The following is a 25,346-nucleotide window of genomic DNA, read 5'->3' as shown; positions in this document are numbered from 1 at the left end:
GCAGCACTAGTACTGGCTCTCTGCTCCATACAAGAGCCCTGCGGTTCTTGCACCTCAACGACAGCAGAACAGGGTTGGGTATGCCTGACCTTGGCAGAGACCACTACTCCGTCATCAGAGCCATCTGTCAGGGTGCCGCTGCTGTCTACCGGTTCGTATTCTGAGCCTGAATCTGACAAATGGATGACTTCCTCTTCACTGTCATGCTCAGAAACATGTAGGCCTTCTTCACTGTACCTTCAATTTGACATTTTGGTCTCTAAATTTACTGGTACAGTAGTGAGACTCACAGGAAAAAGAGCTCCTGACTGTTAGCGACTGATTCAAACACTACAAAAAAAGGTGTTAGCGTTCGCAGGGATCAGGCCTGACTCCACGAACGCTGCAGTTGTGTTTTGTAAGTGACAGTGATCGATTGATACTGCACTTGGGTGGGCGGAGGGACTAAACACAGGTGCTAGCAGGTATCTGGGCTGATTCCGCTAACACTGCGTTTTTGGGAACCCTAAACTGCTCGGGACGCAAGTATAGATCTGATATCAGATATTGAGCCGTTCAGACACTATACTACTAAGGGAGGTGTATGGTGCGTGCGGGGGTGTGAGCGCTACTGGCACTAATCTGACGCTGCTTGGGGTGACGCAGACACTAAAAACCTTTTGATATCACCCACCAGGTGATCGGGGGGTTAAACCTTTATTTAGGTAATATACGGCGGGTGGCCTGACGCTATTAAAAAAAACAAAAAAAAACTAGCTAACCAGCGTCACCCGTGACACTAATACAGTGATCACTGGTGACGGGGTGATCAAGGGGTTAAACCTTGGGGGGGGGGGGTCCCTAGACCTATCTGGGCCTACACTAAGTACCCCAACACTGATTTTTGTCACTGATACCAGTACAGTGATCAAGAAAAATATCAACACTGCACTGGGTGACAGTAATGGGGTGAAGGGGGTTAACTGGGGGGGGGGCAATCTGGGGGTGACAAGTGTACCTACATGAACTGGTATCAGTATAGTGTTGGTGCACTTACTCTGAGATGTCTTCTCTCCTCTCCCTGGAATGAAAAGTCTTCCACGAGGAGAGATGACATCACTTCCCCTGCTGTGTTTACACTTACACATGCAGGGGAAGAATTTAATTCGCCGGGAGCGATCACCAGGTCCAGGCCAGAAACCATTGGCCTGGTCCTGGAGATTGATCGGTTCTGAAGCCAATCCGATCAGCGTGGCCACGTGCGTGACATATAGCTTCGCCCAGCCGGGCCAACCTGCCGCAGTTTAACTGCGGCAGCTGGTCCGGAACTGGTTAATGTTATAGAATTTGCTGAGCACTGATATTGTTAAACAAATATATATATAATATATATAATAATAATATATAATGAGTAAATTCATTGTAATTAATACTGTTATCTTTTTCTAACTTAAATATTGATATAGATGCATGTTGAGCTGCCCAGAAGAAGCAGTCTGCGAAATGTGTCAGCTTACTGTACATACAAGCATTTCTCAAGCTTTTATGAATTGAGTATCATTTTTGGTCAATTTTGTATATGGCCTAATGCTACCATCAATTAAATTTGTATATTGTTCATACTTTGTAATAAATTAATATTTTATTATCAATCATTGTGTATGTGCTTACCTCAGAGACAGTGACATATCCGGGAAAGTCCCATCACCTCATGGGGGAATGGTGCTCTCTCATTTTGTTATTCCTTACTAGGAGCACTATCCTGATTTGGAACAGGAAAACAGAAGGAAATTGATCAAGGGGCTGTAGGGCAGCTGTAGAAGAATGAAGCAAGTCCTAGAGATGAGGTTCCACAAAAGCATCAGGATAAATACTATCCTCTAAAGGTGGTACTCCTCCCAAAGCCTCTAGGCATGAAATAGCAGACTGATCCTCTAAATGCAGAGTAACATGTACAGAATCTATCCCTTTGTAAATCCAAGTCTTCTGCAGGTGGTACAAAAACTTTCTAGGGGTAGAATGCGAGGACTTGGAATTAGGGTAACAGCAGCATCAGGCATGGTTTGCGTTGGGGACCTAGACAGGTCAAAAACTAGACTACCAGGAGGACACTTAGAACCTCTAAGAAGATTGCCCTAACAATTTGGCACAAGTAGACATCAGCCTCACTCATAGAAGCTTCTGATGGGGACGACTATAAAAACAGGAGACCTAGGTTCTAGATTACAGGTGTCTTCCAGGGATACTGGCTAAATGCACTGAGACCCATTATAAGACAATAAGCTGGGGTCACACATTGCAGCTGGACTGCCTTCTTTTTGTCTTTGAGAACATGTTATACCGCGTAGTGGAGAACAACTAGACCCAAAGTTAGCAAGGCCTGGATACCCTTGAACTCTACCAGCTGGTGCTGATGAGGGTTGCAGGCAGCCAAAGGTGACCAAGTCACTGTCCTTTGGCAGTGGATCAAGATTAGATGATCCATTTGGTGGTAGTAGTAGGAGGGATTAGAGTTTGCCAGTGTACAATCAGAAGGTGAAAAACCTCCTGTGTCCCTCAATAGACCAGAAAGAAACTTGCTGCAGTAACACAAGCATTTACTGTTCATCATCCCTACTTACATCTTACAGGCCCCTTTTCATGCCATAGCTAAATTCCTTTATTACTGAAGGTGCCATGTAGATGGAAATACTTACATTAGATACCTACCATGAACATGTAACATGGTGCAGTGCAAAAGTTCTCATTGTGAAAACATGGAGCTACAGAAAGAATTTTAACAAGCGATACCCTGAGCAGAGCGAGGGGAGGTGTTCCTAGGCTTTCCCTTCATCACATGTCACATGATACAGGGCTACAGGAAAAGTCTAGAATTATTGTTCTCACACTGTTCCAGACCAGGCATCAAATCAAAGTAAGCACCACAGCAGGAAAAATACTGGCGGTTGGGACCCAATATTGGGCACTAGGGATCGATAGTTAAATCTAATAAAAAAATAGATCTCTGCATTTTCAAAATCTGTCTTCAAATCCACCCATTGATCTTTTTTATAGCTGCAGCAAGTAATAAACCACCACCATAGTGGAATTATTGCCATGTAAAACTATAGAATACCTAAATGCTGAATTTCAAACACACAGTTGAAATGCATGTATACAAGAGCATTTTAACCTGCCAGAGGAAACATGTTTCTGTTCAGCCAGTCTTGAGATTTACACAACCACTTTGCTGACCTGACATTCCTCTGCTACAATTAAGCAATACATCTTGGAAGTCTTTTCTCTGCAGCCTATGATTGGATAGTGAAGGAGCAGCAGCTGACTGTTGAGGTATCCTCTTGTCCTTGTCAGCATGCTCCTTGGAAACACATCTGATCCAATTAGCTGCTAGATAAGTTCCATCAGCCAAAAGCTCCATAAAATCATTTCTGCATGACATGCACATCTTTAAACATTACCAAAAAAACAAACCAACCACCACCGTTATTTTTATCCAGGTAAACAAAACACACAAGTGATTTTTTTGAGAAAAGCATATTTTGCTTTATTTTTATTTTTTACATTTTTTTATTTAAATGAGAATTCTTCCAGATGATAAGAGCTAGTACAATCACATAGTTTAAAGAAGGGAGAAAAATTAAGTTCAACTGGGAAAACGAGGTATGTGGGGCCAGTAATGGGGAAAATGAGCGGTGTTCAACTCTGACACCAAGCTGGGTGAAAGCCAGGAGGATTTTTTTTTTTCTTTTCTGGGTCACTTAAAAAGATCTCTCGTAATATCTTTTTAAAAAAATATAAAACACTTGATATCTATCACCTCACCACCTTCAAGATCTCTAGCTGACATGACAAGACTGCGGGTTACTGCAGGCTGGTTTTAGTTACCAGCCTCTACTGTACATAAATGGGTATGTGTGACATTCTGCTGACCCTGGCATAGAGGAACTCATTAACCATTTATGCTAAGCTGCGTAAAGATGGATGTTGCTGCAATGCGCCTTCTGATTTTACAGAGCTTTACTCACTTCTGAAGGAGGCATTTCGTGAACGAGACGATCAGAGCCATCCCCGAGACTGAATATTGCTCCAGTTTACAGAGAGTCACATTTGGAGAGGAGTTTGGTGCTCCCCCTAGCAATCTATCAGCATCCTCCCAACGCACACAGTAGATTCCGAACATTTCATATATAGGGCCAGTATAGTTACTTTTTATGGGGGAGGTTCAACTTTAAAGGGCACCTGTAAAGAGGGTTTCTGGTACAGGTGTGGTTTCCATCCAATGTTAGAGGCTGCCCCTACAACAAAGCACTGCTAGTATGCAGGCAGAGCAAACCTACCCTGCCCTGGAACAAGCACTTGTTTTCTGAGTCTGCCAACCACCAGCTCTGGAGGAAAACCTCTGCAGTAACAGGCAACCATCCTGACGGGTTCTATTCATCCTAAATGCAGATCTGTCTCTCTCCCTAATATTTACACTGCTTTTCCTTTCAGATAGAACAGATATATCACAACACCTATTTTCATCTGCAGCGCCCCAGCAGAGTGGGACTTGCCGCAAAAAACAGTGAAGTGAAGCAAGGGGGACGGTTTTAGTGAAAAGATCCATTTGTACACAGGTTTATCTCCCATGTCCACGAAGCACAAAGAGCAGTAATTAGTCTCTGGGTGAAGGCAGTTCAAATTGGGCCACTTTCAGATTTGGAAAAGCCATGCTGACCCCAGCATCTAGAAACTCCCTTTCATTCTTTCACTGTAATAAGAAAATAGAAGCGAACATCTGACTGGTTACTATGTTAAGCATTGAGTCATTTTGGAGACAAACTGATAAATACAACCTGTAGAAACCAATGGTGATTGCTTCCTCAGTGAATTTATAGAAAGCAGGGGGAGATCTAGTATGTTTTGAATATTCAATTCTTCATCTGGCTCTCCACCAGAGGGACCAATAATCTCGCCAGGGCTACAGTATAAGCTGTGTTCACAGATATGAAATACAGCTTTGTACTTGGCCTGAGTAGGTAGAACTGTCAGCTGTACAACTCTATATTCAGAGACCACTGTGTACAAGTGATCGGTTTCTTTAAAATTGGTGCAGCAGTAAGTCCAGCGTGTTGGGGGAATATATACAAATACATAACACAGACTAACTTGAAGCAAGGTAAAGCTTTTTGAAATAGTATAATCCTTCTGCTACTACATACACACTGTACACTGCATATATACAAAACCAGACTAGGATCCTTGTATTGCGCTGTGTTTGGTATAAGGGAAGGAAAATCTGAACAAATCTTAATTCAGTTGCATGCGTGATGCCCGTAGTTGTGACTTGAGCAGTCAGATGGGCATTGAACCCGTAATGGTTTGTATGCAAAGGCCATATAGTAATTTAAAAATGGTTGTACAGATGATGTGCAGTTCTGGGGGAAATAAAGCAAAAAAAAAAAAAAAAAAATGCAGTTTAAAACAATTGAAACTGTTCTTTTACAATGGGAAGTTTCTATGTAAATGATAAAAGTAATCTACGAATACCTGTAGCCCTCAATACAGATTGGCAGTTTTACAAATTTGCAATCAGTTTCTCTAATGTGCCACATTCGGAATTGGTGGCAGCAATGTAGGAATAATCTGCAGATGGCTTATTTTTGAAAATTCAGTTAGATGTTATATTTCCTCTCTTCCCCTTGCATTGAACAATTCACCACCTAACTTCCAGGCCGTGTGACACCTTAGCTCATCCAATCCTCAGCAGCGAGGTTGTCATTGTCACACCCCCTGGTTCTCAGGATTACAGGGGGTGCAGTAATCATGTTTGATGTGTGAGCTCCGATACTTGCAGTGTAAAGGTCTATGGAACTTGCCCAACATCATCCACTGAATAGGAATGACATACTGCCCCCACAACCAAGAAAGCACTAATGCCTCCTGGGAGATGTAGTACCAGAACAGCATCATGTTTTGCAGGCGCTGTTTAACTTCTCCCACAGACTGATTCCGAGTGGGTGGGAGCTGGTGCTAATCCAGTCCCATGAACAGTACATTTTTAATGTCTTTAGACTGCAAGAACCTAAAAGAAAAGCACTAAGGTGCACAACAGGTGGTGAGTGGGGAATTCTAGGATGCATTTAGGAAAAAACAACCTGGAATTTAGATTTAACATATACATTATATGAAAATCAGACAAAAGGATATGTAACCATATGCATAAATGTGTATGAAGCAAGGAGGAGAGGGCGTTTAGTTGTTAACACATTATTCCTAAGAACCTTAAGGCAGGTGAGCAGATATTCTAAGACCCAAGCAGACAATGTGTATCCAAAAAAAGGCTGTTAGAATGACAAGACTAAATAACTGCTGCTTGCATGTTATATGTATTTAGGATAAACATTTTAAACTTAGTATTGCAACCATCCTGATTACTGCTTTGCTCATTGCTTTCTTAAAATCAGACCGATTGTGGATCTAACATCTGCCTGATATGACACAAATAAAATCTTACTCTGCCAGTGCTGGAATATTTAAGCACTTAGACATGGATTGTATACAAGGGATACCCTAAACTTTTCCTTGGGCTCTGAAATCACTAGTGAGTCTGCAGACTACATAGAAAACGTTTTGAGCTCAGCTATTCGCCCCCAAAAGCCACCCCCCCCCCACCCCCAATTAGTAGGACTAGAAAATCTGTGGTATACCAAATAAACAATCAGAGCAGATTACAAAGCTTCAAAAAGACTGTTCAGCATCAAATCTATTTCAGGTTGAAGGATGTGAAGATTCTGTATGAGAGGACTCCAAAAACTGGGCACAGGTGCCCAATACAGACCACCATGGAGGCCCACTAACTTAACACAACATTAACATCTATGTGCTGATGGGTAAACGTCACTATAGAGACTGTACCCACAACCCAATTTACACTTATTAAATATTTTGGGGGAACATGCTCAAAGTGACTGTCATTAAATTTTAAGCCTGAATAAAGTGTTTTCTGCAAAGATGCCCTTAGATACTCATTCTTTCTGCCATCTGTGCCACTGACTGCTGAGCAATTACCCACTGAAAAACTATTAGAAACTGCCAGCAGTGTCCATTTCTTGGCCCTTGCCCACACACGGTGGTTCTTCCCACCAGCCCCTCAGTCAAGGACACAGTAGTGAAACTAGGGAACAGCGGAATGAACCAGAGTACAGTGGGGACCAAGGAATACGACACTTCAGGAAGTGCTGATTTCCCTAGATTATTTAGCTGGCGATTTACAGTATATTCATCTTTGCAGCAATGGCACAGGCAGGAGGAAAGGCAACTAAGATCTTCTATGAAGGAACACTTTATTTTAGCTTATGGTTTTAGCAAGAGTTGCATTAACTTGTTCAGAAAAACAAATAGTGCGCAAGCAAAGTACAGTGATTAAATTGATTCTATCTGTAGGCATCTGTTTGCTTTTTAAACACCACAGGGTTAAGCATGATAATTTAAAGGATAAGATCACTTTCCGACTATCCGTTTTTAGGGTGGAACATGTAACATGTCTCAGCTCCTGCAACTTCCCCCCTTTACCTCCTGTGACAGCGGGCAGGATTCTTCTCCCTGTGCCCACTTCCACAATTTGAAAAGAGCGCAGCTGTGTGGGGTTTCACCCACATGGCCGCATCATTCATAGTTTCCTGTGAATAAATGCCTACAAGTTCTGTCAGCCCTTGGCTGACAGCTTGTAGTTTCAATGTGCTATCAGAGCGATGGCGAGTCCTCTGGTAGTCCATTGACTCTTCCTGCTCTCAGGTATCCTTGCCTGTATGAGGTATGAGCAGACAGCTATTCTGAGAGTCTGCTGGAGACTGAGATTGCACCAACGATCTGCTGATCGCAGATGTAATGCTCTGTAAGCTTCAGAAAAAGAGAAAAAAAAATGCATTTTTTTTTTTTAACCTGCAAAACAATTACTTTTTTTTTTTTTTTGAAGAGGTAAACTTAACTAGCACGCAGCCCAGGAATTTCCTACTGCAGCTTCTACACAGTTTCTCCCACAAGCGTTTAGCATTTCTGATAGATTATTTTATAATTGTAGCTCTAACTAGAGCTTATTTTTAAAAACGGCACATTATCTAGAGTTGACAATGCAGAACTTGGGTTTCGAAGTTCCATATTGTCAAAGCCTTTTCTCCCATTCAGCAGCATTCTACAATATGTCTGCCTAGACTTCAGCTGGAAAAACCCAGAACCGAGTACACAAAGGGGTAAAAATATACAAATAAAAAAACACATTTTATAGTACAATAAAATAAAAGTCTGCAGGTTGTTGTAAGCTATGGCGGTTTTAAATAAAAAATAAAGTTAAGGGAACGGAGTAAATTTGAAACCATATTTAAGAAACAAGTGATGCAAATTCGCTGCTGTGTGTCGGAAAGAAAAGAGAAGCAGGGACATATGACGGCAACATTTTTCCAACTGCATGGACGCATTACTGAGGGGGAGGGTTGTGTTGGCGGTAGAAAGGTGAAAGTTTAAAGACGCTCCTGCTCGCACAAAGGAGTCCATTCAGCAAGAAGTAAATCTAAGGAATGAAGACACAGGTAGTTTCCAAACTGTTCTGGGGAATTCTTGTCCATTTGTCCATGTGATTGTGGAGGTAATGTGGAGGCTCTCAAATGAGGAAGAATCTGCTAGGAACAGAAGGAACTGGGTGTGGATGGGAGGCAGTAAGAACTAGTTGGTATTTACAAAGGGTGAACGTATGGAACCCATTCTTAAGCTGCGCTCTCCTCCATTTTCGCCACAGAAGGCTTGATGGCCCCTGTCCGGACTGGCTTCATCTGGCTGGCTGCAGGCTGCTCAGGAAGTTTAGCAGAGGCCAGGCCACATTTGCTGTCATCACCTCTCTGTTTCACCTGTCGTTCAAAAAGAGAAAACACTTCAGGCAATCATATGTGCAATTTTAAGAGTCAGGCTTAGCAAAGGCAGCTTTGGTGTTCCTATCCTTGTGCGGTGGATTTCAGTCAATCAATTAGCATTTATATTCAAAACGAACTTATGAGTTTGAATTACAGGAAGCAGGATTGACGCGCAAGCAGACCCTGCTTAGTCTAATGTCCTATACAGCATTTATGCAGAAGTCCTATTTACACTCATGTATGTGTACACAAGATTGAGGCATGCCCTTTAAGAAGCAAAAAAACTTTGGAAAAATCTGCACACACAAGACCGGCATCAAGGCAAATCACAAGACATTTGCAGATCACATAAAATACATTGGCACAAGGTTATAACACATGGAAAAAACCTTAACGTGATCATATTCATAGGCAGCTCTAAAATTAATATTTAAATAATATCAGGGAGAAGCTCATTCAACAAGACAAAAAAAAACACTTTTAAGCATGCAAACTGAACTGAGCAGGCAGGATATACGACCTTAAGACCAGGCTGGAGGATTGTTTAATAGCCTGGTCTAAGCTTCATAATCAGTGTAGACTTATTCTTAATGTCTCCTCGGCTGCCTGTCCAGAGATGGACATAGACTATGTACAAATCTAATGGAAGGGCCACTTAATCACAGGGATTTACCTGTTGAGGGTAGTGTCCCAAGTTGGCCGAGGGCACCGGTCCTGGTGACTTCCCGCTGGGACTAGCTGAACCTGGCCTTAAAATGAAAGGCAATGGTTTCAGAGCAGGTAATGCACACAACCACAACTAATGCCTCCTCAAAAAGAGTATGGGCTATGGAGGAGACAGATGAGATGGGTGACTGTAGAGACAAAGTGGAGGCATATCCTGCCTTAATCCACCCGTTGCCTGAACAGGTTGCTACGTCAGTCAGAAATGCATGAGAAAATAAGGCCATGCAAAGGTAAATACATAATAGGTACATTAATCTGAAAGGGTTAGGCTGATATCACACAGGCTCTTTTTACACTGATTTATGCTTTGGACACACAGGCATTGTGTGTAAGTGTTTTAAGAAATGCTGATCTCCGATATGCACAGCAGCAGTGACAAAGAGGCTCTATGGTGATTAATGAATGGATAAACACATTCAGCTTACTGTAGCATCCCTTTATGTCCCGTGTGTACAGGAGCTGCATCTCCTTTTAGAGGGCTGCTTTACTACATCTGCCATCATATCAATTTTTGACATCTGTTGTCATAGATTCACTACAAAGTTGGGAAATTCAAACCAAGCATATGACAAAAGATTTTATCTTCAGTGTTTTGAGCATATTAAAACCATCAATAGATTTGGAGATTGAACTAGGTAGCAAGATTTTCTTGCACATTTCAATTTCTACTGTACATGCGGAGCATGAACCCTCTTTTCCCACCTCACAAGTCTCCCTATTGGTCATTTAAAATGATGTCTGGCATACAGGGGGATAAAAGATTATCAGACCCAATTGGACTTTTACAGGAAAGGTCAAGATTTGCAGGTGACCTCAGTTGCCTATATCCCTGGATTGTTCTGGTGGTTTTCCCTGAAGTCTCCGCTTTTATCATCGTACATAAACTGCTCAGGTTTGCTACAAGTTTAGGCCAAACAAGAACACCCTACCTCAAAGTACACAGATGTGTGTAAAAGCTCAGGCGTCATGTGGCTTTTCGCAATTTATTTTAACAGAGCCAAGTTCACTGCTTAATTTTTTTTATTTTATCATGTCATTTGCAACATGCTGCTAAACGACCATGCCAGTGGAGAATTCTCACAATTAAAACATGCCGCAACATGCCACAGTGTCTTGCACTTATGAGTAATATGTAATAAGGGTTTCAATGGCAAGAGATTCCCACAGGGCAGAACGATGGAGCTCATGCTTATAAAACAATGTGGATAGGTTTTGAGAATTATTATTTTTTTCAATTGTTTGATGCAGTGCAAAAAAAGAGCTTGTCTTTAGCCTAAATCCATCCAAAATGATACAGGGAGGCTGCAGGCAAACTGAATCACACACACCTGCTTCTTATGTTATTATATTATGTAAAGATGTCACTCTCCCGTTTAATTCCCAACTCCGCCAACCCACTGCAAGCATTATTTTCACTGTCCATACAAGAGTCACTTTACAATAACAAATGCGGCAGTGGCAAGACCCCTTTGATAAGAGGACATAACAGGAAACTGGAGCTGCAAGATCTACTTAAATCTGGGTGACAGAAGATTACTGGTTATTCAGTGAGCTTGCATCAATGAATGTGCATTATTTTAACTTTGGTTGGACAGATTCTAACTGATCTCATGAATCAAACTATCTGAAAAGCAGTGTTCTACCCAAACAGACACACTGCCAAATAGCATCTGCTGATAGATTATAAAATCAGAGATTATGCTTGGTTGCTGCAAGCAGAAAAGGATACTATTCCTTGCAGATAATTTCACACAACAAGGCAGTCAATTTATTCTATACAGTAAACAGAAAGCGCAGAAAACAGTTTGAAATTTAAGATATTTAAAGAATTAACTTTCAGCACTTATCCTTTAATGTTACTTGTACCTGCAGCATTCAAAAAACAAATGCAAAGGGTAACCGTTTTGCTAATAAGGAGACTCCGATACACCACCAGCACCCCCCCGCAATTGGTATGCTTCCAACTTATATTACTGCAGGAACTCCTCCCCAGACACCAGTTGAGGGAGGTAAAGATGGACTTTGTATTGGAGTAATTGAGCAGTCTTCTCTTCTGCTGAAAAAAAGAGAAATATATGTGGCGCTATCTATCCCACTTAATAAGCAATAATCAATAATCCTAAAAATATGTGATAGTAAAGAAATAAATGATCGGCAATGGTGACACAATGATAAAATGTAAACACTGACAGTGCTAACGTGGACCAAAGCAGTGAAGTGGATATATGCTAAATATCAATGTGCATATAATTGAAAACCATAAGGACATGACAAGCATAACATATGTGGACTGATAAAGAATGAAGTGTCCAAAAACGTAACCATAAAACTAATCTGAAAACGCATGAAATGGAAGTGCAATAGTAAATATAATAAAGCAATGTGCAACACCAATGACGCAGTGATAAAAAATGCAATACTAGCAGTGCTAACATGCAATGAAGCAGTGAAGAGAATCAAAGCCTAAAGTGCAAGCGAGCATAAAAAAGGAGACCATTGAAAATGTCAAGGGTAATAAAGAAACTCAGTGAACTAATGGAATATCAGAATACATACAGTGCTAAAAAATAAATCCAAAATCGCATAGAAAGCGACTAAATAGCGGCATCCAAAAACTGCTACAGATGAAAGTGCAAGTGCAATAATGAGCATAAATAGCAGTGTTCTCTATGGTGAAAGCTGCTGCTACATACAACAAAGAGAGAATGTCCAAAATAAAAACAATTCAAAAGTTGCATGTAGTGCGATTCCCGATGACAGCCCAGTGTAATCTTCTACAGATGGTGCAAAAGTGCAAGTGCCCCAATGGGCCGAATCGAGCATATGCCGACAGGCGTTGAGATGATATCCTGGGGATCAGCTTCCAGTGATTGCCGCAGCCCACGCAAATACACCAACCGCAGCAGACACTCACTCGTGTGGAAACACGTCCTCAGATGTTCTCAAAAGGATGATGGAGAAAAAAAAAAAAAGGTGGCTCCATAGTGCGGTAAATTCAAAGATTTATTTTTTATAAAAAGTAGCAACTTACAGTAAAAATCGATAATTTCCTCAATACAAGCAAAGGCTTCTGGGTTCGGCCGTACCCGGAAGCAGCGGCACCTGACTCCTCCCTGACGCGTTGCGTCACACCACACGTGACTATCAAAGGGTGATAAAGTCACATGTGGTGTGACGCAACGCTTGTTTCACGAGTGTCTGCTGAGTGTCTGCTGCGGTTGGTGTATTTGCGTTTTCCGAGGGCTGCGGCAATCACTGGAAGCTGATCCCCAGGATATCATTTCAACGCCTGTCGGCATATGCTCGATTCGGCCCATTGGGGGCCGCAACTTCAGGTGAGAGGCTGGGGAAACTGTTACTGAACCCCCGGAACAAGATCAGACCCACCTATTAGATATCAGGTACTTGCACTTTTGCACCATCTGTAGAAAATTACACTGGGCTGTCATCGGGAATCGCACTACATGCAACTTTTGAAATGTTTTTATTTTGGACATTCTCTTTTTGTTGTATGTAGCAGCAGCTTTCACCATAGAGAACACTGCTATTTATGCTCATTATTGCACTTTCATCTGTAGCAGTTTTTGGGTGCAGCTATTTAGTCGCTTTCTATGCGATTTTGGATTGCACTTTGGATTTGTTATTTTTAGCACTGTATGTATTCTGATATTCCATTAGTTCACTGAGTTTCTTTATTACCCTTGACATTTTCAATGGTCTCCTTTTTTATGCTCACTTGCACTTTAGGCTTTGATTCTCTTCACTGCTTCATTGCATGTTAGCACTGCTAGTATTGCATTTTTTATCATTGCGTCATTGGTGTTGTACATTGCTTTATTATGTTTACTATTGCACTTCCATTTTTAGTAGATTCTGGATGCCGTCATTTAGTCGCATTTCATGCGTTTTCGGTTTCGTTTTATGGTTACATTTTTGGACACTTCATTATTCATCAGTCCACATATGTTTGTTATGCTTGTCATGTCCTTATGGTTTTCAATTATATGCACATTGATATTTAGCATATATCCACTTCACTGCTTTGGTCCACGTTAGCACTGTCAGTGTTTACATTTTATCATTGTGTCACCATTGCCGATCATTTATTTCTTTACTATCACATATTTTTAGGATTGATTATTGCTTATTAAGTGGGATAGCGCCACATATTTCTCTTTTTATCAGTTTTTGAGTTTTGTGGGTACACTCTCCTATGTAGGCGGCTTCCCCTTGCTGTATTGGTGAATTTGTTTTTTTGCGCATTAGTTATTTTCTGTGTACTTCTCTTCTGCTGCTTTCCTTCTATTCCCTCTTGTGTTAGCCAGAAGCAGCTGCTGCACAAAGAGAAGCGCACTGCTTTCAATCTGCAGAGGGACCTGTATTTGAAAGTCTGGCTTATAAGAAAGACATGAACATTTGAAGATCCCCAGTTCACCATTTGTAAACCAGAATTAAAAAAAAGGGGGGTGGGGAACAATTCCACTGGTAGATTTACCATTTGTAGGATTCTTTTCCAAAGCACACTCAACATACTACTATTTTAGAGGGTAAATGCCTAATTTGTACTTAGCAGTACTTAAAGTGAACCTTGCGAGATCCACTCATCACCCCCTTCCTTTATGAATCATTATATGATGCTAGTCTCTGCAGGCAAAAAAGTTAGAATGCATATCTAACCACCGTTTTTTCGCACTATAGAACCTCTTTCCTTTTCCATATTCCTTTTTCCCCCCACGGCTACATTTTTGTACTGTTATACAGTGATTTACAGTAGAGTAGAGGGCCTGTTCTAATGGTGTCTACTAAGTTCTGCTTTAATTAAAAAATCCCCTCTAAGTTAGTATCTTTCATTTAATTGTTATTCTGTCCACGAGCCTAATACAGATTAATGTATTATGTTTAATTTCATCATTGGCCGAAAATAATGGTAAAAGAGGTGCCCTTGCAATTGTTTTTTGAGCAAGCTGCAGGGACAAGAACAATGGCAAATACTGAAAGAGCATTTATCCTTTAAAATATCTGATGAGCCACAGCAAGAATAGGACAAATACACAGAATAGACATGCTCTTCAATACTTGTGAAAAAAAAAATAGGACTGGTAATAATTAAATAATGCAGCGCATCAAGCAGTGAATATGTGTGAAATTCAGTGACCCCTTGCAACCAGACTTCATTTTACTACATAGAAATGTATTTTTGAGTTATAGTGTAAAACTGACATCAGAAGAAATGACAACTGACACCTTTGAAAACAACACACAATAAGACCAATCAGAAACCTATCCTTACCTGTAGGAGTGCTGGGCTTGCACAGATGCTGCAGTTTGCATGCCCTGTTTACCGTCTGCAAAGTGGTATCCTTTCATTTCCATCTGAGAAGACTGTAGGGAACCAGAAAAGAAAGAAAAAAACAAAAAACAATTACCATGATGCCTTGTTCATACAGGCTTTAAACTGTATATCAGCAGTGTATACGGCTAATTTACAGGCAGTTTCAAGCAACTTTATTGAAGACTTTCAAGCATCCTTTAGCTCCATTTTGGAAATGTTAAACACAGAAATTTACATGCACAAGTGACTAAGCCAGGGGAGATATTCTGGCCTTATCAGATGGCTCACTACAAGCTGTCAGCACATACCTGTGTGTTGCAGAAACTCAACCTGGAGCCTGAAGTAGTTTCTATCACATCTGCATAGTGAAGGTCAGGTATGCGCTTTTCTCCTATCACACAGTACAGAGCCTGGCATTTAACAAGCAATCCACGCGATCACGTGATCGGTGAGCCAACGTAACTAAGACTTTGAGAAAGTCAAACTCTAGGCTCAGTATTGTGAGATGGCAAAAGAAAGAATGCCTAATTCGCATATCTATGGTGCAAGTCTGCAGAAACCAGTGGTGAGAGTTTCTGTAGCAGCTGTTATGCACTGACAAGCTTATACTTTTAGCCATCTGCTGCTGTTAGCCTTATTTTTCACAAAGCTTAACATTTAGCCCTCACTTACTTCTCGGCCTGTAGTCAATACTGAAGGCTGCATTCTTCTGGGAGCTCCAACTGGCAGGTTTTGTCCCTGTGGCAGCTGAATAGACTGTGGTAGCAGCAGTGGCTGCTGGCCAGAGCTATACCGGGGCATCTGAAGCTGAGAGCCAGCCATCGGCATGGTTAACTGCAGAAACCAAGTATTATGCATCAATTTAAAATACGATTTAAAAACCTCAGGCTCACAAAACACAATGTATGAGATTTACCTGCGTAAGTGGTGAGTCAATCATCTGAGAGGTGCCAATACCTGCCGCCTGGTTCAGCTGGCTCTCATAGACCAGTTGCTGACTTCCACTCATGGGCTGGTAAGGGGATGCAGGCTGTGTCTTAACCATCTCCAGAGGCTGCATTCCTGGAAATGGGGAGTACTGAGGCTTGAGACCCGTGCCGCTCGCCAGTACCATGGCACTGGGCTGGGACAAGCTGGGGTGCATGTACACCTGGGACCTAAAGATAATAGGGTTAACCTTTCAGCAAATCACAATTACAGCAAACTCATGGTCAAAGAATTTAGCACTTTACAAAACTGTTACCCAAGCAAGTCATAAGTTCCCTGGGTACATGTTGTGACAGAGGACAGTGTGCAGTAACTAGGTTCAGTAGGGAATAAAGGCATGATTGAAGACAACAATTTAAGAAAATGCCAGATTTCTGAATACTGACTGCAATTGTTAAAAGAAGCTGGTGTGTTGCATCACCAATTAAGCCTGTTATGCCTCTGGCAGCAGCTGATAAAGCCAGGGCCCACTATAAACCAAAAAATGCCAAGGTGCTCCTGGGGTTGGGTCTAAATTTCATAGGCCCCTAACCAATTGCTTATCTCTGTACATTTGAAAATGATGGAATTGCGATTGGGTCATTCTGGAGTGCCTTTTAAAAAAACTTTTACGCAACTTGGAAAAACATTGTATGCATGTGCCTGGAGCGTGCACAATGCCTATGATTGCACTATTAGGCAGTGAAGAACATAGGTAAAATGCACAGTGCCAATCAGAGTGGCTCTGTACTACTGTTTGCTGTGAGAGAAGAGTGCTCTCAAATATAGAGGAAGGATGATCCTATGAATTGTTTTTTAATCAATGTAACAAAGGATATATAGCAACAGATGCTGGGCCTTTTTAAAAACTCCCCTCCCGGTACATCTCATCTCCATCCTTACTTACCTTTCCTTCAATAGTCCCAGTACCTCGCAGGCATCGTCTCCTGGGTGCTAGTCTTTGGCAGTCTTCAGTGGCCAGCACAGGACGTCAGTCCTGTGCATGTGCAGGTCGGCATCAGGGCACAAAGGAAGCGCAGCTCATTTTTACATCACCGAAGAAAACAGCAAGCAGGAAGATAGGTGTATTTTTTGCATGTCTCTTTTGCAATAAAAAAAAATCTGCCTGCTTGCTGATTGTGACAGCGGAACTTTAGTTCTGTTTTAAATACCTTCACCTCCCTTATCCTTAAAGTTAACGCCCTCAGCTACATTAACCTCTTTACCAGCTCCTCCCTCCTGTCCTGTTAATTATGTGCTGTATCTAGTAAGTTTGAACCACCTCATAACCAGCTTGTTTTTTCAGATCTCAAAAAAACATGGCAAAAAGTTAGATCTTATTGGAAGGTCTGCCAAAAAGGGGGAATTGCGGGGGGGGGGGGGGGGGGGGGGCGGGGGTGGCATTGTACTGTCCTGGCATTTTTGGTAGGTTTTAGAACAAAGCAAGGGAAACCATGATTAGTCTTTTTCCATTAATATTACGACAAAAAAGGTGGTTGTTCAATAACACAGAAAGTTCAATCTGTCCCCCCAAAAATGTTATAAAGTTATTTTGGATAGAAAGTTGCATGACCAGGATATTGTCAGTCACTATGATAGCATTCAGTGCTCGTTCACACCATATGTGCATGAAAACTGATGAGAAAAGCGCAGAGATTTCACTTGCAGAGACATCATTTTTCATGCGCATCAGTTATGTTTTCCCATTTACACAGAGTTGGATGTCATGTCAGTTTATTTTCTGCACAGAAAACTGCAAACGTGTTGCAGATTTCTGCATGTGATACCAGTGTTGTGAACAGGGCACATAAAGAACAATTGCTTTTTTGTGCTCGTGCAGAAAATCTGACATCTCTACGTATGGTGTGAACAAGGCCTTAAACTGAAAAGTGGCCTGGTAATGCAGGTGTATGAAGAGGCTAATACTAGTTAAACATGTACATCAAGTACAACAATGAAATACATATCACAAAGTAAACTTCATACTTTTGTTTGCTTCTTTACAACATGTATATAGAATCAAGCAAAAGAATAAAAAGATCATAATTAATTTATTACAGCACACACTCCTTTCCAACATCACACAGTTAGCATACCGGATGAGTTCTACATCTGCATTTAGTAGTAGCCCCTGACCATTTCTCCCAATACAAAATAATAGGTATTGTGGGGGGTGGTGGGGGAAAAGGGACAGAGTGACTAATTTGTGCAAAGAAAGCTGTTTATTGTGCAACTTTTTTTCTTCTTAATATGTCATCAGCAGCATGCTGCTACATAAGTGTGCCAGTGGAGAATTCTCAATATTAACAAATTATGTGACTTGCCACAGCATCTAATGAGGGGGATGTCAGCTGGTTATTAAACTTATCAGCAGCTATCAAAAACTAAAATGTCAGTTTTCTGCTGAAACACCTCCACCCCCTTTGTATACACAGTAACTTTTGCAAGACACATAACATTCTCTGTTTCGCTAATCATAAACAAAGTTACCTGAAGGGCTGCATGGAGTTGTACATTTCTTGTGACTGGGAAACAGGGAGTCCTCCACGCATACTAAGCTGGGCCTGAGCCTGCAGAGAAGTGTGAAGAGAAATGGGGATCTGCTGGGCTGCTGCTGCCTGCAACAAAGACAGAAAAAAATAAACATTACTATTCAAACAGCATCTGTCCTCAATGATCTTTTCAACATTCATGCCAGTGTACATTGCTTCTGAGATCAGTTTGGACTTTTAGGCTGGGTTCACACTGTTCCAACATGAAAGTCGGACAGCGTGGGGCCCAGAGTCCCAAAGACCATATCAGACCCTTTGGTCTGGTATTGATTTTAAGGGGGAAAACCCACGCCCCTTACTGTTTTTTTTTTTTTTTTACTGTACTGTTTTTACCCCATACTCATACTACATACATGGAGGGGGGGGGGGGGGTCTTCCAGATTCTGATAAGCCCCCTACCCACTGACCCCCACAACCACCACCCAGGATTGTCAGGAAGAGGCCCTTGTCCTTATCAACATGGGGACAGGGTGCTTTAGGGTGAGGGGGCACAGAGACCCCCACTGCCCCAAAGCACCCCCCCATGTTGAGGGAATGTGGCCTGGTATACATACCAGGAGGGGGGGCTTGCTCATCCCCCCTTTTCTGACCTGCCAGGCTACGTACTCGAATAAGGGTCTGGTATGGATTTTGGGGGTACCCCTCTTTTTTTTTTTGGCATGGGGTTCCCCTTTAAGATCCGCAGAGCACAAGTCGCATGCCACAAGTCAGATCAGTGAAGATGATGATCCGACTTAGATGTGACTTGCATGTGACTTGCATTCAAATCACCGGGCTGAAATCGTGCCCAAGTCGGACCAAGAAGTAGTGCAGGAACCCTTTTCAAAGTCGGACCTACACATGTCGGACTAGTTAAAACGGCTCTCATAGGGAATTAATGATTTATACACATCATGCGACATGTGCTCCCAAAGTCAGAGCGCATGCTGCACCAGCGTGAATCGAGCCTTACAGAGGAACATATAATTGAAACCCAAACTAAAACAGCCATCCAGAAAGATCTTCTCTAAATAGTAAAGAGAAGTTAAAATCTACCATTGGAAAATTTACCCTCCGTTCATGTCCTGGTGACAGCGTGTCACCAGGGCAGGAAGCATTGGGCTACTTCATTGTTGGGGGGGTGGGGGTGTTGGCAAGTGCAGAAACTAAATACATTTTATTTTTTGCTTTCTTTGTCCTTCTTTCCCAGTGATAATCACACCCTTGTTGATGTAAGGGAGAATCAGACAGTAATTTGTGACAATGGAAAACTCCTTGTCCACATATGTCCAACTGAAGGATGAGCAACAGCAAACACATGCTAACAGGTCCACTAAAAACAAAGATCACTTAAAGGACTTTACACCCAAAAATGGCTACAGATTGTGGCCTGAACATCCACCTGGCAGAACATGTGAACTTAGAAGACAAGCTGGCAGCCTTGAAAATCTTGGTAAAGTAACTTGATGCCCAAGAATCACTCACAAATCTAGTAGAGAGTGCCTTGACAGGAAATGAGGAAACCCGATCTTTAAGACTATAAGCTTGAATAATGGTCTGTCTGAGCTACTGCTAAGTGGTAAAACGAGAAAAGCTGGTGCCCTTTCACAGGGACTAATCGGAACGGCAAAGTTTTGTTGAAAGAAGCAGTGGCTGTGAGACACTCACAGTCCAAACTACATCCAGGCAACGGAGGGAAATCTTCTGATGAACTGGAGTCAGATGGAGGGAGTGAAGAATGATTGTCTGTTTGAGGTAAAAGGTCGAAACTACCCAAGGTAAAAAGGAAGTTGTGAGTCACCACCTTGTCCTTGTGTAAGACCAGGAAGAGGGCTTTACAGCTCAAACAGTTGTCTGGCAGAGGTGATGGCCTCAAGAAATTAGTGGATAAGAGTGCAGACAATGGACCAGATGAATTCTGTGTGTAGCTTCCCCTTTGTTCCTCTGCCAAAATACGTCTCCAAAGAAGGGGGGGGGGGTGTTAGGGTGTGGTTTCCTGCACCCACATCACTGGTGTGGATGCAGGGATCTGTTCGTTTTAGGACATTGTGGAATGTCACACATGTTTCCTTGAGAACCTGTGCTCTACCACCCTGCTTCATGGTGTCTGGCTTAAAGGCTTTGGGACAGAAGATGCAGATCATCTCAAGGAGCCTACAGAGCATCCGCTCTCAGTTTTCTTATTAGGTCAATGTACCGCATCCGCCTGAGCCGATCTGTAGCTATAAGGATCACCATAACGCCCTCTGTCTCATTTCTGTGGAACAGACAAAAAGTTTGAGAGGAAAGGTGTAAATCAGGATGTACTGATCCTACTGAGCATCTACTGCTTCTGGTAGAGCAGGGGCCTTCAAACATCAAAGGGCCAGTTTACTGCCCTTCAAACTTTAAGGGGGCCGGACTGTGGCCAGTGGGAGTAGAAAATGCCCCAACGTCAGTGGAAGCAATGTCATAGGCTTGGTGGTCAGTGGGAGTAAAAAAAAATTACATAATTGTTGTCAGTGGGAGGAATAGTGCCTCGTAATTGGTGTCAGTTGAAGAATTCGTTCCCCATCTCTGGTGTCGTTGTGAGGAATAGTGTCTTGCATCAGTCAAAGCAATAGTGCCCCAAGGGCCAGATAAAGGCAAAGGGCCAGATCCGGCCCACAGGATGCAGTTTGGAGACCCCTGTGGTAGAGGAACCCCCTGTACCTGAAGACTTATGCATTTTTGTATTGAACTTGGATCAGAAAGTCCACATCTGGTGCCTCCCCATCTGTGACATGGGTTCTGAAACTTGTCCAGGTGTAGGTGCCACTCCCCTGTAATCAAGAGACTGCTTGCAGAGGAAGTCTGCCTGCCAACTGTTCACGCTTAGAATGTAATCTGGACAAGGCTAAATAGAAGTTCTGCCAGACAGGATTCAATCTACCTCTCTTGCTGTGGCGAGACTTCTGGTTTCCCCCTGATGGTTGAAGTATGTCACTACTGTAGCAGAATGCATCACTCTTCAGCCAGGCGGTGCAGTGCTGCTAGAACTGCCAGAACACCTGAAGCTCCAGGATGTTGATTGGGAAATGGGATTCCTCTGACTTCCAAGTCCCCTGAGCCAACATTGTGCCCCAGACTCCTTTCCCAGCCCAATAGGCTGGCATCCTTTGTGAGGATCTTCCAAATGTGTCACACATACTAAGACTTTCTGTGCATCTCAATGGAAGAGAAAGAAATAGATGTAAAATGGTGTAGGGCTAGGCTATTCAAGTTAGATATACCTTTGCTAAAATACCAATGTCTGGCAGTTCCATAGCCATTTCTGTGCCTGAAAAGCACGCAGAGACCAAAGAGGCCTAAACCACATGCAAACATAAGAGATGGTAAGCTACAACCATCAGCATGAAAGGGCACCTTAAGACATTGATAGATAGGCACCCAGTACCTGCTGAAAAGCTGTTGAAAGCAAAATCAAAGGCAGATGACATTTACAAATGCTTTTTAATGACCAGTGGCAAACTACAAGATGTGTTAAAAGTGGACCTGTCAAGATGCAAATGACCAAGTTGTTACTGCTGACTTGTTTTTGAAGGTGCAATCTCAGAAGGCTGTCAGGAGTCACCAACCTGGATCATGTATGTAGACAGTGAAGCCGTTTGACACTAGATATATGTAAACTTGTCTGTAACTCTCCTAAGTATGGAAAATATGAACATCTATTAGAGCGTTCATCAGAAGAAGCGTCACCAAATATCTATTTATATTGGTTATTTTTAATAATGGTGGAAACCCTTTCAACATTAAAGTAGTCTCTCAGTAAAAGCATCTTCCTCAGATCCCTTCAGAGTACATAGTGAAGGGTCAGCAGGATCTATTGAAATATCACAGAGACCAATACACACTATACATTATATTAGCTGTATTGCATTGTTCAGACCTGCTGATATCCTTGTTGTTGAGGTATCGTCTGCTGAACTAGGCGGGGCTGGCCAGGAAACATGTGACTTTCCAGATACAGTGGAGTGATGTGGCTACCTAAAATAAACAAGTCAAATTTGTAAAATAAATTAAAATGCTCTAGTATAAGTAACACTGATGGTAAAAGGGTAGTTATCCTGTTTTATAAGTCACTGATCGCCGCCATTACTAGTATTAAAAAAAAAAAGAAAAAAAAAAAAAAAGGGAAATAAAAATTCCGGTATATATCCCATAATTTGCAGACGCTATAACTTTTGCGCAAACCAATCAATATACGCTTATTAGGATTTATTTTTACCAAAAACAAGTAGCAAAATACATATTGGCCTAAATTTATAAAGAAATCTGATTTAAAAAATATATATATTGGATGTGTTTTTATAGCAGAAAGAAATTTTTTTTTTTTTAATTGTTGGTTGGCTTTTTTGTGTATAGCACCAAAACAATTAAAATCCAATGGTGATCAAATACCACCTAAAGAACTAAAGAAAACTCTATTTGGGGGGGGGGGGGGGGGGGGGGTGCAGTGCAGTATCGCAAAAAATGGCCTAGTCATGAAGGGGGTAAATCTTCCGGAGGTCAAGCGGTTAAAAACAAATCATTTCTATTTCAGTACTTACACATAGTACTGACATATAAACATTAGGCATTCCTGGTAGAAAGAAACAAAGGAATAGGCTGTATAACACCTGCGCGTATTTGCACGTACACGTGTGTAAAAATTTAATTTAATTTCACCTATTTCACCAATCCTATTTAAAATGGACAAAAGAAAAACTGAGCTCTAGCTCAATTTAGTTAAAGGTTTCATTCTCTGAAAAATTATACAGTCTTATTGGCCATGGATAAGAACTTGGAGGTATTTTCCAGTTTACATGAATAGGCCGCTTAGTGAGTCTTTTAAAAATACAGATGCATATCATGTCCCAAAACTCCCCTGGATAAGTTTAACAGCCCAGGAACATGCATCTCGAAAAACATGCCAGCAATACGAGCTATTTAAAAAAAAAAATCCTGACTATTTGCGAGAGTTGTCTCTGGGGTGTGCAGTACCGCATTTGGCCAGAGGTGCTGGAGACACTCAGATCCTGAGTGTCTCCAATGCCCCCGCACCTCTGGCCACATGTGGTACTGCATACACCGGCGCCCCCGCATCTCTGGCCAAATACAGTACAGCATACATCACCAATCACTTTGGAACCAATTATCTGAGTTTCCATTGATTCCTATGGTGAAACTCGCTTTGATATAGTAGTGCTTTGGATTACAAGCATGCTTCTGGAACTAATTATGCTCGTAATCCGAGGTACTACTGTATATACAGTGCCTTGAAAAAGTATTCATACCCTTTGAAATCTTCCACAATTTGTCATGTTACAACCAAAAACGTAAATGTATTTTATTGGGATTTTATGTGATAGACCAACACAAAATGGCACATAATTGCGAAGTGAAGGAAAATGATAAATGATTTTTAACATTTTTTACATATAAATATTTGAAAAGTGTGGCGTGCATTTGTGTTCAGCCCCCTTTACTCTGATACCCCTAACTAAAATCTAGTGGAACCAATTGCCTTCAGAAGTCAATTAGTAAATAGAGTACACCTGTGTGTATTTAATCTCAGTATAAATACTGCTGTTCTGTGAAAACCTCAGAGGTTTGTTAGCGAACCCTGGTGAAAAAACAGCATCACGAAGGCCAAGGAACACACCAGACAGGTCAGGGATAAAGTTGTGGAGAAGTTTAAAGCAGGGTTAGGTTTTAAAAAAATATCTCAAGCTTTGAACATCTAACGGAGCACTGTTCATTAAAAATGGAAAGAGTATGGCACAACTGCAAATCTACCAAGACATGGCCGTCCACCTAAACTGACAGGGAGAGCATTAATCGGAGAAGCAGCCAAGAGACCCATGGTAACTCTGGAGGAGCTGCAAGTGGGAGACTCTGTCCACAGGACGACTATTAATTACCCCACGAATCTGGCCATCATTGAAAGAAAGACATAAGAAGTCCCGTTTGCAGTTTGCAAGAAGCCATGTGGGGTACCTAAAAGCAAAATGCTATGTGTGGTGAAACACACCATCCCCACCGTAAAATATGGTGGCGGCAGCATCATGTGGGGATGCTTTTCTTCAGCAGGGACAGGGAAGCTGGTCAGAGTTGATGGGAAGATGGATTGAGCCAAATACAGGGCAATCTTAGAAGAAAACCTGTTAGAGTCTGCAAAAGACTTGAGACTTAATGCACAAGGTTCACCTTCCAGTAGGAAAAGGACCCTAAACATACAGCCAGAGCTACAATGGAATGGTTCAGATCAAAGCATATTCATGTGTTAAAATGGCCCAGTCAAAGTCCAGACCTAAATCCGATTGAGAATCTGTGGCAAGACTTGAAAATTGCTGTTCACGGACACTTTCTCCATCCATTCTGACAGAACTTAAGCTATGTATTTTTTACATACCCAAAAAGATGTGAAGCTGTAATTGCAATGAAAGGTGGTTCTACAAAGTATTGACCTGGGGGAACTGAACACAAATGCACGCCACACTTTTCAGATATTTGTCAAATTTTACAAACCATTTATCATTTTTCTTCCACTTCACAATTATGTGCCACTTTGTGTTGGTCTATCGCATAAAATCCCCTCAAAAATACATTCACGTTTTCGGTTGTAACATTACAAAATGTGGAACATTTCAAGGGGTATGAATACTTTTTCAAGGCACTGTATATATAATTTTTTCTTTAATAATAAATTGGACAGGTTTAAGTACCTGGAAGAGAAGCTGAAGGGGCCACTGATGCGACAGGCATGGGAGGCATTGACACTCCTCCGAAGGAACTGTAGTTGACACCAGTGGAGGTGCTTCCACTAGAGGGAGGCTGTATTCCTGAGCCAGGGGCTGCTGGGGAACTCTGTTCTGGCAAACTGGGGGAGTTCTCCCAAGCCTTGCGAGCAGACTCCATCTGGAACAA

At 41.8% G+C, this 25,346-nt stretch overlaps 1 protein-coding gene and 1 non-coding gene across 7 annotated transcripts in view; both read right to left on the bottom strand.

Annotated features, from left to right (window-relative positions):
* Positions 1-3,497: 3,497 nt before the first annotated feature.
* The window catches only part of PRRC2B (proline rich coiled-coil 2B), a 202,285-nt gene continuing 180,436 nt past the window's right edge, over positions 3,498-25,346 (bottom strand). For 5 of the 6 annotated variants that reach the window (XM_073600503.1, XM_073600505.1, XM_073600507.1 and 2 more), the window contains 8 exons: positions 25,145-25,337; positions 22,327-22,424; positions 18,379-18,506; positions 15,839-16,079; positions 15,595-15,756; positions 14,881-14,972; positions 9,538-9,613; positions 3,498-8,861 (listed from right to left, as the gene is read on the bottom strand). In XM_073600503.1, coding sequence (XP_073456604.1) covers positions 8,721-8,861; positions 9,538-9,613; positions 14,881-14,972; positions 15,595-15,756; positions 15,839-16,079; positions 18,379-18,506; positions 22,327-22,424; positions 25,145-25,337 — 1,131 coding nt within the window. In that variant the 3' untranslated portion in view covers positions 3,498-8,720. The remainder of the gene's footprint in view (positions 8,862-9,537; positions 9,614-14,880; positions 14,973-15,594; positions 15,757-15,838; positions 16,080-18,378; positions 18,507-22,326; positions 22,425-25,144; positions 25,338-25,346) is intronic. The other variant, XM_073600506.1, reaches the window with a different exon arrangement.
* On the bottom strand, positions 22,199-22,280 carry LOC141109142 (small nucleolar RNA SNORD62). The gene has a single exon (XR_012236153.1). It is a non-coding gene; the product is annotated as a small nucleolar RNA SNORD62 (small nucleolar RNA).

Source organism: Aquarana catesbeiana, linkage group LG09 (assembly GCF_042186555.1).
Source record: "Aquarana catesbeiana isolate 2022-GZ linkage group LG09, ASM4218655v1, whole genome shotgun sequence".
Classification (NCBI taxonomy): domain Eukaryota; kingdom Metazoa; phylum Chordata; class Amphibia; order Anura; family Ranidae; genus Aquarana; species Aquarana catesbeiana.
Note: the sequence above shows the minus strand (reverse complement) of the source record. Positions and strands in the feature narration are given on the sequence as shown.